General features: G+C 33.8%; 1 protein-coding gene, 1 long non-coding RNA gene and 1 other non-coding gene across 3 annotated transcripts; 1 reads left to right on the forward strand and 2 right to left on the reverse strand.

The window, feature by feature from the left end:
* The first annotated feature begins 471 nt into the window (after positions 1-471).
* On the forward strand, positions 472-2,441 carry LOC122311720. Its single transcript, XR_006242850.1, has 2 exons — positions 472-865; positions 1,002-2,441. It is a non-coding gene; the product is annotated as an uncharacterized LOC122311720 (long non-coding RNA).
* Positions 2,442-4,417: 1,976 nt separating this feature from the next.
* Positions 4,418-5,507, reverse strand: LOC122311713 (homeobox-leucine zipper protein ATHB-12). The gene is made up of 2 exons (XM_043126352.1): positions 5,139-5,507; positions 4,418-5,007 (listed from the first exon to the last, which is right to left on the reverse strand). The coding sequence occupies exons 1-2, from the start codon at positions 5,505-5,507 to the stop codon at positions 4,648-4,650; spliced, it is 729 nt and encodes a 242-aa protein (XP_042982286.1). The 3' UTR covers positions 4,418-4,647.
* Positions 5,508-13,888: 8,381 nt separating this feature from the next.
* Positions 13,889-13,992, reverse strand: LOC122293663. The gene has a single exon (XR_006237331.1). It is a non-coding gene; the product is annotated as a small nucleolar RNA R71 (small nucleolar RNA).
* Between the last annotated feature and the right edge of the window lie 2,613 nt (positions 13,993-16,605).

The following is a 16,605-nucleotide window of genomic DNA, read 5'->3' on the forward strand; positions in this document are numbered from 1 at the left end:
ATTTTTTAAAATTTTTTAATAAGCCATATGGCATGCCTCGTGAAGGGGACAAAGTGAGTAGTATAAATTAGGGGCATATAGCATTACTCTATTTTAAATGATTTTTTGTTTGTGTAAATAGTTTGATCATGTAGGGACGATTTTATAATAATAGTCTATTATCTTCTCCTCAAGTGTCAAGTACAACCTATCTTCTTCTCTAGTGTGTTTTCTAATGAGATTTATGCATGTTTGGAAGATGTTTAAGGCATATCAAAATACTTTAATTGAACCAATAAAGGTTAAGTTAGTTACACCTTTTGCTTTGAATCTTTTTTTTTTTTTTTTGTCTCTTTTCGTTAGTCAAAAGCAAGTAGTTATAATAGGGAGTGGACTTGGGTCCAACTATGCACCAATTTTCCTTGACAATTAAAATAAATACCCTGAGACTCTTGAAAGGTGTACATATTTTCTTACTTGTTCGTTTGAAATTTTAACTTCGGTTTTTCTATACTTCCATGTCCTCAAATTTGAATTATTATCCATACCATACAATTATTATTGTGTTTCCTGAAAGTTATGTATAGGAGATTATTGGCAAGGTGTTTGGCCCACTGGGCCACTAATATCGACGTGAATAAGGAGATCTTAACTTTTGTTTCTTGACGAGTCATTTGAGCATCTTTCTTCTTCATTTTTTTTCATTATGTATCTTTTATATTAAATCGACTCCTTCATCATCTTTTACTTTCCGGAGGATGGAATCCGCAGGAACCTGCTCGAGTGATTGCTATACTTCCTATGTAAAGACTTTGAACTGACAGTTGCTGATGCTAAGTCTATTAAATGGGATTTCTATCAGAAGCAATGATTCTTCATTCTAAAGGTATGCTAGATGAGTAAATTCTTGCTTTCAGCCAAAGTTGTGGATTCAACTACATGGTTAATCGTATATGGTTACTTATTATTGAGATTTATGCTTCTGATTTCAATTATTATATGTTTTGTTGATCGGTTTGCAGTGAGGCATTGTATGCATATGTGGGTTCTGATTGTGAAAAAGAGCAACCAATCTTGTTTCTTCTGAGACATGGTAAAAATGGTAATAGTTTAGTCACCCAAATTTGGGCCACTTGTAATGCAGGACCACTAAATTTTATTTAACACTCTGTCCTTCACCTGCTGCAACTCCAGAAGCCAGTGATAACTATCTGACAGGAACAATAACTTATTTGTTGATGAAATTGAGGATTCCACGATCAGGTTTGGGTTTTTGAAAGTTGGAATTACCTAATAAGCTTCTAAGGAGTCAATATTAAATATCAAACCACAATTGCAAGGTAGAACTGGCTGATTCCAAATTCTATGTCCCAACTCTATATCTTAACACTTAGATTCTAATTTTAAGTCGATGAATATATTTCACAACTTTGAATGTCGTAGCTCCTTCCATCAGCTAAATCATTTAAGGCACATGCTCCAGTTTGGATACTGTAAGATCTGATATTCTGTAAGAGTTAATCACTTGGAGTTCTCTTAAAAGTTTGGCAGGAAACAAACGAATATTAAAGATGCAGAAGAATAGGCCACTGAAGCTTAGTACCAACTTGAAGATGAAATGGACTCATAAGGAAAACTGGAAATAAGCTCCAACCAGATATTTTATAATTTTTGCAGAAATAGTCTTGTTTGAAGAGGTTGCACCTAGCTTAAACTGATATTCTGAAATTAGTAATTCTATGTAAATGAGTCAGGCCCTTGTAATGGTTGGGGGATTGGTTGCAAGAAAGAAAATTTTAGAGTGATCCACCCGACTTTTTTGAAGCAGAGCATATGTTGGCAAGAGAGGTTTTTGTAGTTGGAAATCCATTTCCTGAGTTGGAATGATGTTGGTTAAGAATATATGGGTGCACTTTTCTGAATTCATTGATTTAACTTCGTGATTGAAAGGATACAAAATTTTAGAGAAGTGAACTTTAGAATGGTTGAATAATCAATGGCCAAGAGAAGGCATGTAGGTGAATGTATAGGTTATAGCAACTCACACAAGGGTCTAATCATAGGGAAAATTGGATAGTTAAACTTTGATAACCGAAATTATAGTACAAAGCTAGATTAGTTCTTGGAAAATGTTCGTGAGTCTCATAGTAACTGTGCTAGTGCATGCTGGTCCTTTATTGAGTAAGTTATTCCAGTGTATTCAAATGCATATTGGTAAATTGATTAGATTATCAATTGAGATTTTAAGTTTTCTGTAGATATTCCGTGGAGGATGGAATGTGAAAATTTGTATCTGGAAGAAGGAAAATTAGTGAATCAGTTGTCTTGCTGCATGCAAAAGGTTAAGAGTACTCAATGACAATGAAGATCTGAATACTGATGCTGTGAAAAATTTTGCATATGTCAGACCAACCTTCTCATCAAGCTTATTACTTATTAAAGCCCTCAAGTTATTTGGTCAATCATTGTTTAACTATTGCTCTATTCTACTATTCCCAATAATTTCACATTATTTCAAATATCTGAAACATTTTAAAAGTAGAAATTCATGTTCATACATTTTTGAGTATGTATATCACTCTCTCCTTTTTTCCCAAATATATAAAAAAAAGAAGAAAAAAAAAGAAAAGAAAAAACAAAAAGGAAAAAAGAACAGCAAGTTTTTTTTATCAAAACTTGTGCCACCTCAAATTAAAGTGAAGGATATGGAGTATGTCATTATGGCGTTTCCTAGTCTAATATGGCTTCTTACATTGTTATGACTGCTCAGTTGATGTACTGGCACCAACACCAGTCAGGCAGTTTTCTAATGCCTAATTCAATGATACTAATGAATTGCAGAAGCACAGAGTATTTTACCAGATACAGAATATAAATGTTATCACTTAGCTTTCACAGAAAAATCAGTTGTCATTCAGATCGTTTATTTTTCCTCTGTAGCATTAACATTCTCGGTTCTTCCATCCACACTAAGAGTTTGCACATTCATTTGTGGGGGACATTTGAAGTTCTTCCCTTATCTATTCAATGTTTGTACTTGGAAGCAGATAGTGAACAAATGGCATCACAAAAACTCTGATGACTATTCACATCTAATGTGAAGGTCTTGACTCTATTGATTTTTCTCCAGGACATGTTTCTTTGAGTTGCCTTACAGAAAATAAGGCTTTTTCTTAGTATGACAAATCCAAGAAGAAAATCTAGCAGGCAGAGGATCTAGAAGCAAAAGTAAATGAAACTTTGAGAAAGATATCATTACCATAAATTTTTGTGGGTTCTTAGATCCCTTGGGGACTTAAATGAAGTCAACTTGCTCAGGGGCTTTTGATTTCTTAAAAAAGAAAAATCCTATCTCAACTGGCCAAGGTTGGTGAAAGCCCACTGAAATTAATTCCTGGGGAAACTACAGAGAATTCAAGCTCTAACAATAGATTTTGAGTGGTTTAGGATCGTGTTAAGTTGTAAAAGATAGACTGGTTCAGTGGAGAGTAGCTCAAGTGTTTCGTCACTCAGGGGGTTGTTCAATGGATCCACAAGACCACAGATGTTCTAAACCCCATCCATGCATGAAAGAGTGCAAGTTTTGTCTTGCTGATTGCCAATTGATGTAGGCTTCTGGCCAAAACACTTGACTATCTTCTCTTATTTTGATTGCTTGTTATCTTTTCTCTTACTCTCAGATTTTTTAGTGCCCTATGCTCATGATCCTTACGAGTTTTGCACCATTTAGGTTTGCATTGGCTATGGTGATAATGGTACTTATCTGTCATTTAGAATACCTTTAAAGCTCTTTAGTATCACCTACTGAGGGAAAAAAAGGAACATTCCCTGGTGAAGTATTATTCTCTATCACTTGTGGGCTATCATAGGTGCTATTAAAAGGAGATTTGATTTACCATATTTTCAACATTATCTTAAGAACAAGGTGGATGAATGTAAGTAGTTCTCATGTTTATAGTTTGAAATCTCCTGCCTTTCTTGGTAGTATTTCTCATAATCTTTATTTAGTTTGATTCACTTATTTGTTGATGCAATCATTTGCAAGTAATTTTACATTTTCTAGCGGCTCAAACATACGCGGCAAAGCTTATTGATCATATGCATCATGAAACTTCTTTGCTTTTGAGTAAGCATGCACTACCATTTTAAAGGCACAATAATTGAAAACTACTTCTAAAATCTTTTTCTTAAAACCTGGATACCAACTCCATTGAAATTCTAATTGAACCAGTACATTTGTTATTTTGGAGCCCACCAGCTGTTCGTTCATCTCTCTCTCTCTCTCTCTCTCTCTCTCTCCGTATGAACTCTTTGGAGACTCCCCACAGCACCTTTCATATTTTTGAAGTTTCATAGCTCCAGCCTCCAAATCATTTTTCGAGGTCCAAACAATGGGAGACAGAAACATTGAAACGTATTGGGTCAAGTGAGATCAATATTAGCAAAGCTTTTGCAATCACATAAAGTGTGTGGATGGAATTTCTTTATGTGGAGTGCCAACGGTCTCAAAAAGCTACATTCATAGTCATAGTCTCTAAACCCATTGCTGCACTGAAAGATGCTTCTCCCCTCTCCTTGTCCATAATTTTGCTCCACTACCCCCCTAGAATCTTTGAACCGAAGGAAGAACATTTTGCATACATATAACCCATGACCGTTTTCCTTCATTCAAGACCAGAAGTCCCACCACTGAGAATTACTGTTAGACTGGTCGAAGAGACCCTCAGAGTTCAAACTGCCCCAATCTTCGGGTGATGCCAAGGCACTATCAGTAGGTTCCACCATATTCAGAAGATTGGGTTCGTCTTCCAGTTCGAAGTACTCTGGCTTTGTACTGGCATCTTCATCTGTCAAGACACCTAGTCCATGTTCTGATCTCTCCGTTGACAAGCTTGGCTTCATTTCATATTCACATATGGCAGTGTCTCCATTGTCAGATTCACCTCGGATGCCATTTGCAGTTGGTTCTTGCCTGCAACACTGCCTTTCCTCCTGTGGCCTTTGCATCAGATCATTCAGTTTCTGCAGCTGTTAAAAAGAAACCATCTTTGTAAGCCTCTGTGTGAATTCTGAAATGGGTCTGTCTTCGTATTGTGCACAGTTGCAATTAAATCATTTCTTCAACATGGAAATATATTTATGTATATGTGAATAAATACCTGTACAACCAAGGCCTGTCTTTCTTTCTTCAGAGCTTCAAACATGGAAACCAGGTTGTTGTAATTGGCTCGAAGTATGTTGTATTCTCGTTCGAGCTGCTTCGACTTCCATCGAGCTCTCTTATTCTGAAACCATATAGCAACCTGCCGTGGCTGTAACCCAAGCTCTGTTGCCAACTGCATCTTCTTCCTTGGTTCAAGCCTCGACTCTGACTCGAACAGAGTTTCCAATGATCTGATTTGTTCATCACTGAACCTTCTTTTATTCTTACTGTTCTTCTTTCTCATGGTGGTGGCGATGGAGTCCATGCAGGAGAAGGCCTCTGCTGCTGCATACTCAGCGTGATCTAACATCTTGTTGGGATACATAAATGCTTTTGGGAGTATTGTGTTTTGGGATAAGAAAATGTTAAATGCCAGTGAGAGTGTTCATCATGATTTGGGGTCTTACTGGCTTTCCTGATCGCTGCTTTATATCCAAAACCTATTGGGAGGCTGATAGCTTATTAAAAAGAAATTCTGCTAAATTCTTGTCAGATAAACACATAAAAAAATCTTATAAATTACATTTCTGTCAATATAAATTTTTTGAATAATATTAAATATTTAATAATATTACCTCTCACAAATAAAATTTATAAAAATAAACTTACAAATTAATATAGTTTAATGTAGTAGGTTATATTATAAAATAAATATAATGTTTTATATAAATTAATAATAATTTATGGAATTTTTTTTATAACTGTAATAATCATATATTATTATATTTTTGGTTAATATCAACCATTATTTTCTAGTGGTGTTGGATTAATTAAAGATGAAGGTCTAACTTTAAGACAAAAACACCGCCAGGCGCCAGGCGCCAGCCTAGGGTCGGAGCCGTTTTGTATGTGGTTTAGCCTTATGGCTTGCTTTACGAACGCAACGCATCACTCGGGGATTTCATACATTTTATATTCTTCTTGATATATTTGCTGAAATAAGATGTCTCGTCGTTGTCATTTGGCATCATCGTCCCCATCCAGAGCCTGCCTTGTCGTTAACTACATAACGTAGGTGTTGCGAATCCCACTTTTTCTTGATTTTATGTTTTTGCGCCGTGTGTCTGGTTTCTCTCTTTTTTTTTTTTTTTATAAATTATTCCCATCCTCTCTCTTTGGAAAAATCTTTTGTTTTTCCAGCAAGATGAAGTTCTCGTTAATCACAAGCAATATACAGGAAAATAGCTATTCTGTGTATAAAAACAGTATGAGGCGTCTTCTCAATTGGTATATTTCCGTCTTCCGGTGCGGATTTTGGAGGGTCATTTTAGCATATTCGGGACGAGCACGATTAGCCGAACTAGGAGCTTAAGCTAATTGGAAACTTTGGTGACTTTCTCAATTGACTTTCGAAAAATTCTGTTAGTTCCTCCATGGAGATCATATACACTAGCGTATCGTTTATCGCTACATCAGTACCAATCAATTGACGACATGTTAGCATCTTCGGTCAAGAGACCAAGGGGTCATTTGAATTCTAAACTATATATATCATTTTATCATTACAATTTTATTAAATTCTCACACAAAATATAATAAATAATTTAACTTTTTTAATTCTCAATTTAATTTTTTCAAATATCAAAATAATAATAATATTAAAAAATAATATTTTAATAATATTTTATTCAACTTTCAACTTTTATCTAAAATCATTACATCTTATCTCACTATCCAAATAAGTCCTAACAAAACCATGATATATATATATATATATATATATATATATATAGATAAGGGATCATTTTAAAACTTGATCATAATTATGGATACCACTTGGAAATTTTCTAAACCACATGTATCATTTTTTAAAAGATCAAAACCACATGGACTTTAGAACGGTAATTTTTTCAAACAAATAACCCTTTTTGTTTTTGCAAAAAAGATGAGTTAAAATGAAAGTAAAAAATTGAATAAAATATCATTAAAATATATATTTTTAATATTATTTTTATTTTAGAATTTAAAAAAGTTAAATTGTTTATTTTATTTTGTGTGAAAATTTTAAAAAATTATAATAATTAAATGAGATGAGATAAATTGAAAAGTTGTAAAAACAAGCAAGACGTTAATATATAAGAGAATCTTACTATGAGTTTGCAAGATAAGCGCGAGGAAACCTATGCTAGAGTGACTAAAGGAGTGCAAGATCGCATCCATTCTAATTATGGAACTACCTTCAAGAAAAGAGAAGAAAAAGTCTATAATCTTAACTTTTGCGCAGGGGTGGTAACATGTAATACGACTTGTAAACTCAACATGAATATGATATAAAATTAATGGGTTTGGATTTGATCTAAACAAGTTCAGGTCAAAATGGGATGACCTATTAAATCACGATTTATAAATGGCTCAATCTACTTAACATGAAATCAACTCATTTTGACCCGTTTAGAATTTATTTCAAAATTAAATTTTTATTATTGTTAAGTTGTAGTATTACTATTTCTCAGTATGTTTATATTTTTATCGTTTTTATTATTGGGATTGTAATTTTAGACCTATGCTCATATTTGTTATTCTATAGTTTGTAATATTTGTTTTATTATATGTTAAAATTTTAAAAATATTGATATATATTTTTAAAGATATTATGGTTATTAATAAATATAGATTTTAATTTTTATATGAAGTTATGTTAATCAGGTCAAAAGACTTATGCATTTTAGTTTAACTCATTTACATGAAACAAATAGATTTAAATGAGTTGTGTCATGTTAACGTATTTTTAATTAATTATTAAACAGATGACACAACATGACTCATTATCTAAATGGATTGAGTTAGGGTTTGGATTTTGACACATTTAACTTAATGGGTTGGGTTTGGGTTGACCTATATAATTAAATATTCATGACTTGATATGACCTAAAAACAAGATTTGCCACCCCTACTACTTTGTACCTTGGAAGATTTGCTTTGCCAGCTCATAGAAGTTGCTAAAATTGAATTATATTTTAACCAAGACAACAATTTAGAGAGGCACTTTAGCCATAGCCAAAAGATATTAATTACTAGAAAACTTTGAAGCCAGTCATTTTCGTGCAAAATGACCTGGCTTGCCACGGTAATTTTTATAATGATTGCAAGATTATTAGCATCATTCTTTGTCGGTTACTAGACTTTGTCCATCTTCTTTATCCTTAAGCAATATGGACTACTTTGATTTCTACTACTGCTTGTGGACGCTAGACTTTGCAATGCCATGGGGAGAAGAAACATCGTCCGTCTCGATTTTCTCAATTTTCATCGTCAAGGTCAAAGCAACATTTATACATGTGCTACAGTCCATAGTTGAAGAAGACCACGAACAATAACAACATTGATAACATAGAGAGCGAGATGTTCGAGGAAACTTTTCATGTTTTGCACGATCGTATTCTACAAAAAAGCACGTCGAGATCCACCATATCCGACATACTCTGTGCAATGCATGATCCTTTGAAAATTCGGGAGTTCATGGTACATAGAATCTATACCTGTGTGAGGGACTCATTGAGACACATATAGTATGTGGATTGTAGGGCTCTGGAGATGGGGGTGACTATTGGAGTCTCTTAGTGCATTCATGAAGAATCATTACATCCTAATTATTCCCAAATATTAAGGCAAGCCATGGAAGATCATTATGTTTTAGGGTTATCAGCCAAAACAGTTCCCAAGTCATAGATTGAAGTGTTGGAGAAGGTGGAGATTGAAGGAATCTCATATCAGCAGTGCGCTATCTATATTGTAAGGAGGTCTAGAAGTTTTGAGCATCACATATCTTGCCCGTAGAATAGTCTCGAAACCCATATTTCAGAGTGTGTAAATGCGGGTAAAAATGGAGCTTGATGTTTGCGTTTGTCATCTTGTTGTCTTCTTCGTGTTTTTCATTTTTTTTAAAAAACTACAACCACGCCATCTAGGGTGCACAAGTTATGTGTGAAATAGATTGTATATAGAGGAACTATTAATTATTTATTTCTCTCTTGCTCAAGGAAAACAACTGTTAACTCTCCCTGACAACATGGGGCACAATATAAGTAATGATATTTTAATAATTTGAAAAAAAAAAAAAACTAACTAACTAATCCAACGTGGGGTACATTTAAAATAGTTTAGATAAAATAGAAAAAATACATCCTTAATTAACACATTAACTAGAATTTTAACTAATCCAATGCTCCAAGGTTGGCTTTGGATAGTAAAAGCCTCCTATCTTATCTTAGCTCATTGCATCTTATCTCAATATCCAAATCCCACAAACACAAACATTTTTCAATTTTAAATTTTCAACTTTTTTATCTAATCATTACAACTTTCTTAAACTTCCAAACAAAAAATAAAAATAATTCAATTTTCTCAAATTTCAAAACAAAAATAATATTAAAAAAATAATATTCTAACAATATTTCAACTTTATAATATTTTTATTCAACTTTTATTTTTCATTTATCAAAATCCTGTAAAATATCTCAATTTAAACAATTTCACTACTATTCATAAATAATACTATTCATAAATAATTTTACTATTATTTATAAACTATTTTATTACTATTCACATATCATCTTATATCATTTCACTATTCAAATGAGGCCCAAAGGTTGGTAGAGAAGTAATCCAAACATTAATAATGTATCGTACTAATTGTTTTTTACAACAGTCTTCGTTGGACAAATTATAGCAAGATTTTACTTATGTATGTTACTCCATCAAAGAAGAAAATTTTTGATTAATTCACAAAGAAAATAGCATTTCACAATAGGTAGTCATATTTATTTTAATTATCAAGAATTCAATGCAAATAAAAACTCTTTTAAAATAACATGGTATATAAAATAGTTTATTTTATTAAATAACATGCCTATAGAAGATGTGTTCTTACAATTAATGACTACATCAAAGTTGGTTCTTGTGAAAATTCAAGGGAGAGTAATCCATAGATGTCCAATTGAATGGTGAAGTTTTATGGACAAACAATGCTCTTGACTTACAACTTTTATAAAGCTTGTCAAAAACAACAGCTGCAAAAAATAATTAAAGGTTGAGGGGTTCATGGAGACATTTTCCATTCAATTCATATGTAGGGACACGGCAGAAAAAGATATTTAATGATTCAAATTTCATAATTGAGAGGAGGACAGAAATTGGCTTCTTCATTGAATGTCACGAGTTTGAATTGCTATTGGCAATAATAAAAATAATAACAATAATCATAATTACTTTTATGGACAATATTTGTTTAGCTATGATTGATTTTTTTTTTTTAAATCATCTCTCTTATTTATACGTATTTTCATCTAAGGGAATGAACAAAGACTGGTTAAAAGCAACTGATTCAATATTGATTAGGTGTTGTGCTAAAAAAGAAAGGATTAAAATAACATGATATACCATAATCCCAAGTTTATTAGACTTAGGGCTCGTTCAGATTCTCCCCATTTGGATGCCTAGATGAGATACAAACTATCTCATCTTAGTTGTATGGTGTGTTTTATCTGCCTATCCAAACGGCAGAATATAAAGTTTTATCTAATCTCTGATTTTTCAACCACTACAATTACTGTCTGACATAAAATAGTAAAAATTGATGTATTCTTCAGTGCTTCCCATAGTCCTTTTTTTTCCCCCATCGCATTTCAAATGATCTTCCTCTTTGTTCACGCCCTTCCCTCTCTGCACAAAACCCACCATTTCACCAGTAATTGATGAAACCAACGCCATCCACACTACACTTTTAATACATATAACTATCTATTATAATAATCAAAATTATTCTAATTTATAATTAGAATAAAAAATTTTGAATTTCCTATATATAGAAAAATAAATATGTCATAATTAGAATAATATCTTTCAACAAAGAATATTTAATTTTTGGGAATATAAAGTAATTTCGGCCAACAAAAAAAAAAAAAGAAGTTGAGATTTAAATTTGTTTATAGATTTATTAATTAATAATAAAAGTTACATTTTATTAATATATTCATAACTGTTACCCAATAATTATTAAATGAATTTCAATCATTGGTGGGACCACCCCTTTATGAAATTTTAAAAAATAAAAACTATTTCATCTCATCTCACTATTCAAATACGCGTTTTTTAATAATTCATTTCATCTCATCTTAACTCAAAAATTTCACTATTATTTAAAATATCTTATCTTATCTTATCTGAACTGCATAACCAAACGAGGTTGATTGAGCTGAAATATTGCATAGTTTAGCTATTTAAAACCAATGTATTTTAAATTCTTCGTTACACTATTATTGGTTTTAGATAGAGAAATGGTTAATAAGCATAAATACGAGTTGTGTTTTTTTTAATTGATTAATATCATGTTTATGCTTATTTTCAGGTGGAGTGTGATCATAAGGCTTGGAAGACTGAAAGTTACATTTGGTGCTGTAAACGTTGTAAGCAGATCAATCAAATATTTGGAAGTTCTCGTGTCGGTTGGTGCAGTTAAAGTGAAAAAAAAAATGAAGTGCATGCCGTGCCGTGCCATGCTTGAATTGGAGACTGAATTGAGGCAACTTATATATATATATATATATATATATATTGCTGGACGGAGAAAGAAATAACTTGTGGAGTTGGTGGTGTTAATTTGGTGGAGTTGTGGAATTGGAGGAATGCACTGAATTTATATATATATATATATATATATGTGTGTGTGTGTGTGGCTGAACGGTGGGAAATAGAGAGAGACGTGTGAGTGGAAGAAGAGTTGTGTGCTGGAATTGAAAAGAGAGAAGTCCGTGCAGTCAGCTGGAATTTAGAGAAGTCGGTGCAGTAGGTATTGAATTGAAGAGAGAATTGTACATTGAATATAAGAGGCGTGCTTGACTTGTAGAGAGGGAGACGTGCAGAGAAAAAAAGAAAAGGAGCCGTGTAAATCAATAGAGACGTGCTGGAATGAATTATGGTGAGGAGGACCGACTAGAAGCAGCTATATATATGTATATTGCTGGACGTAAATTGAAAAAGAGGTGGGGAGCAATCGGTGTAGGGGTTGAGGGGCAGAATGCGTAAGAAAGGGAGGGAGTTGAGGTGTGTAGGTCGGTTGCTTTTATTGATTAATTATCTTAGAAGAAGAGAGTCGGTGAGAGAGAAGATGTGTTGGTGAGATGTGTTGTGTTGTAATTGAAGGAAGGAGACGTGAGGAACATGAAGTGGTGATTGAAGGGAGAGTCGGTTGGATTTAATTGGCTGGCAGGAGAGGGAGTTGTCGTTCAAACCGAAGGAGGCAGTGGCTGGCCTGGTTTTTCAAATTCTGTTATTTATTGTTTAGTATTTCTTGTGTTTTATTTTAGTTATTTAATGGAGAATACTTATGTGATTTCTATAGTATTTGTAATAAATATGTTTGGCTAAATTTTTATACTAAGGTTAGAGGTGAAGTTTAATAATTTAAATATTGTTTTCGGATCCACATAAAATTTATTCTACGAGCTTGATCGATTGAAAGATTTTATTATTGGATATTTTGATTATCTATATACTCGTCTTGATTCGTTGTGATTTCTGAATACAGTGAATGCTTGAGGAATCCCTGTGGTATTCAAATAGATTTGTAAATGTTTTAATTATCAATCGTTCACACTCAATCATAAGCGACTTTTTTTATTGATCTTAAATGCTAAATCTTCCAATTAAACGGAATCATTATTTTAGTTTAATTGAAGTAAATCGATCGGAAACAATATCATAAATTATTAAACGGATCCTCGAAACCTTAGTCTTTCTTCATATCTTTATATTCGATTGTACGTTTCTTTTAGTTTCGTTTCATTGTCTGGATTTGTTTCCTTTATCACAAAAGTCAATCCCTGTGGATTCGATCATGTAAGATACTACAACACTTGTATACTTGCAGGTAAAACTGCACTAAATTTTTGGTTCATTAATTTGAGTCAGAGTTTAAGCGCAACAAGTTTTTGGCGCTATTGCCGGGGATTGTAACATGTGATAATTGTTTTTTTAGAAAAAAAAAAATTTAGTAATCTTTTGCTAATTGTTTTTTATATTCTTTTTGCAGGTATGATTTTTTTTTTACGGAAAATAGAGCATGTAACATTGCTTCCATATTCATACCATTTGGTAATCTCGTTCCAAAATTTTTTCTTTTACTTTCTTGCTTGTTTTGCATTTTGTTTTTACTTTTTGAATGTACTCGATCCTCTATGATGAATGATCTTGTGGCAACGTGATCAAACGGGTAGATTAAGAAGAGAGGAAATTGTTTTGAAAGAATTGGTTAATACTTTGTCAGGTGATTCTGAAAATTCTCATACCATGGTTGACAATCGTAGTGTTCATGATGAACAAGAAAATGAGGCACAAAATAATCCACCAATGAGAACCTTGCGTGAGTACTTGCAACCTACAAGGACAAGTACTCCATCTTGCATGATTTTTCCTACAAATATGGGAAATTTTGATTTAAAACCGGGAGTAATCCAATTACTTCCCAAGTTTCATGGCTTGGATTCAAAAAGTCCTTATTTGCATCTAAAAGAATTTGAAGAACTTTGTGTAACTTTACAAAACCAAACTATCAATGATGATGTTGTTAGATTAAAGTTGTTTCCATTCTCTTTGAAAGAAAAAGCTAAGAATTGGTTGAACTCCTTGAGACCAAGATCTATTGGCACATGGCAAGAAATGCAAAGGGAATTTCTAAAAAAGTTTTTTCCTACTCATAGAACCAACACTCTTCGCAGAAATATTATGAATTTTTCTCAAAAGGAAAATGAAACATTTTTTCAGTGTTGGGAACGTTTTAAGGAATTGTTGCTAACTTGCCCACATCATGGCTATGATACTTGGCGCACCATTAGTTTCCTCTATGAAGGTTTAACATCTCAAATGCGTCAGTTTGTAGAAATGATGTGTAACGGTGATTTTTTAAATAAAGATCCTGATGACGCTTGGGACTATTTTGACCAGTTAGCTGAAAATGCCCAATCTTGGGATAACACAAATCGTTCTGATCGGTCAAATAAGCCCAAACTCAGTGCCATGTCTCAAGAAGGTATGTATGTTCTTAAAGGAAATGATGATGTGAATGCTAGGATAGCAAGTCTGACAAGAAAAGTTGAAGCCATGGAACTTAGGAAGGTAAATCCGGTTAAGGCCAGTGAAAAAGAAGAAGAAAATTGTGGCATTTGTGAGATTAGTGGACACATAACTCAGGATTGTCCAACAATCCCCGCTTTTAAAGAGGTGTTGCACGAACAAGCAAATGTCATGAATTCCTATAGGAGACCATTTTCTTCTCATTATTCAGAAACATATAATCCTGGATGGAGAAATCACCCCAACTTTAGTTGGAGGAATGAATCCAATACAAATCAAAATCCTCAAGGGCCATCTTCTTCTAGTCCTTATGTGCCTCCACATAAGAAAACCCTTAAGGAAACATTACAGGCTTTTATGCAGGGACAAGCAAATTTCAACACTCAGACAATGCAGCCCATTACTGAGATGAGAAGTTCTATTAGCGACTTGACCTCTGCATTGCATGCTCAAGAGAAGGGTAAGTTTCCTGCTCAACCTCAGCCGAATCCCAAAAGTAAATTTGAGGTAAGAAATTCAAATCCCTCTGATTCAAAATTTGAACATGCCAAGTCCATCACCACTCTACGCAGTGGAAAAATAATTGATAAGAGTATTTCAACAACGAAAGTTGATGAGACCAACAACTCTTTAAATTCCAAAAGTGATGGTGAACTTGAGAAGGTTGAATTAGATATGCCTGTGAAAGCCCCAATACCTACTCCATTTCCCCAAAGATTGCAACATTCTCACAAGTTGGTTCAAAATGCTGATATTCTTGAAATTTTCAAACAGGTAAAAATCAACATTCCTTTGTTGGATGCAATCAAACAAATTCCATCGTATGCTAAGTTTTTGAAAGATTTATGCACAGTGAAGCGTACGATGAGGGTGCAGAAGAAGGTTTTTCTCATTGAGCAGGTAAGCGCTATCCTCCAGAACAATTCTCTTCCTAAGTACAAAGACCCGGGTTGTCCAACAATTTCCTGCGTGATTGGAAATTTTAGAATTGAAAAAGCTTTATTTGACCTCGGAGCTAGTGTTAACCTCCTACCCTACTCGGTATATGAGCAGTTGGGTCTTGGTGAACTTAAACCCACCAAGGTAACACTCCAACTTGCTGACCGTTCAGTTAAAATACCGAGAGGGATAGTTGAGGATGTGCTAGTTCAAGTAGGCAAATTTTATTTCCCAGTGGATTTCATTGTTTTGGACACAGAACCTGTCTTTGATGTTTGTACTCAAATTCCTATAATTTTGGGTAGGCCATTTCTTGCGACCTCAAATGCTTTAATAAATTGTAGGAGTGGTGTGATGGTAATTTCTTTTGGCAACATGACTTTGGAGTTGAATATTTTCAATATTTGTAAACAACCTGGTGATGATGATGATGTGCAGGAAGTAAATCTGATCCAAACTCTTGTTCAAAATAAATTTGATTTGTTAAGTTTTTCTGACCCTCTTGAGGCTTGTTTGGTTCATGGTGAAAATTTTGATGATGATTTTGTGCTTGCATCTATGAATTTTTTGCTAGAATCTACTCCTATAATGGACACTGATAAATGGAGAACACGTTTTGAGGAATTACCACCTCATGATGTCGTGTCTCTCCCCTCAAGTGTGCAAACACCAAAACTCGACTTGAAACCTCTACCTGCTGATCTCAAATATGCATTTTTAGGCCAAACGGAGACATTACCAGTGGTCATTTCATCAAAACTGGATGAAATTCAGGAGAGCAAATTGATTGGTGTTCTCATTGAATACAAAGAGGCAATAGGATGGACCATAGCTGATATCAAAGGTATCAGTCCTTTGATTTGTACCCACAGGATTTATCTAGAGGACAATTCTAAACCCTCTAGAGAAATGCAGCGTGGACTGAACCCCAACATGAAAGAGGTTGTCAGAGCAGAGGTGTTAAAACTTCTGGATGTAGGGATCATTTACCCTATTTCTGACAGCAAATGGGTTAGTCCCACGCAGGTGGTACCCAAGAAATCTGGTGTGACTGTGGTTAAGAATGCTGATAATGAATTGATCCCAACTAGAGTTACTACTGGTTGGCGTGTGTGCATTGACTACAGAAAACTGAATTCTGTCACCAGAAAGGATCATTTTCCCCTACCATTCATGGATCAAATCATTGAACGTGTAGCGGGCCATAAATTCTATTGCTTCCTAGATGGTTATTCTGGATATAACCAAATTGAGATTGCTCTTGAAGATCAAGAAAAGACCACTTTTACATGTCCATTTGGTACCTTTGCATATCGAAGGATGCCATTCGGACATTGTAATGCTCCTGCTATATTTCAACGATGCATGATGAGCATATTCAGTGACATGGTAGAGCGTTTCATTGAAATATTCAT

This window comes from Carya illinoinensis, chromosome 1 (assembly GCF_018687715.1).
Source record: "Carya illinoinensis cultivar Pawnee chromosome 1, C.illinoinensisPawnee_v1, whole genome shotgun sequence".
Taxonomy (NCBI): domain Eukaryota; kingdom Viridiplantae; phylum Streptophyta; class Magnoliopsida; order Fagales; family Juglandaceae; genus Carya; species Carya illinoinensis.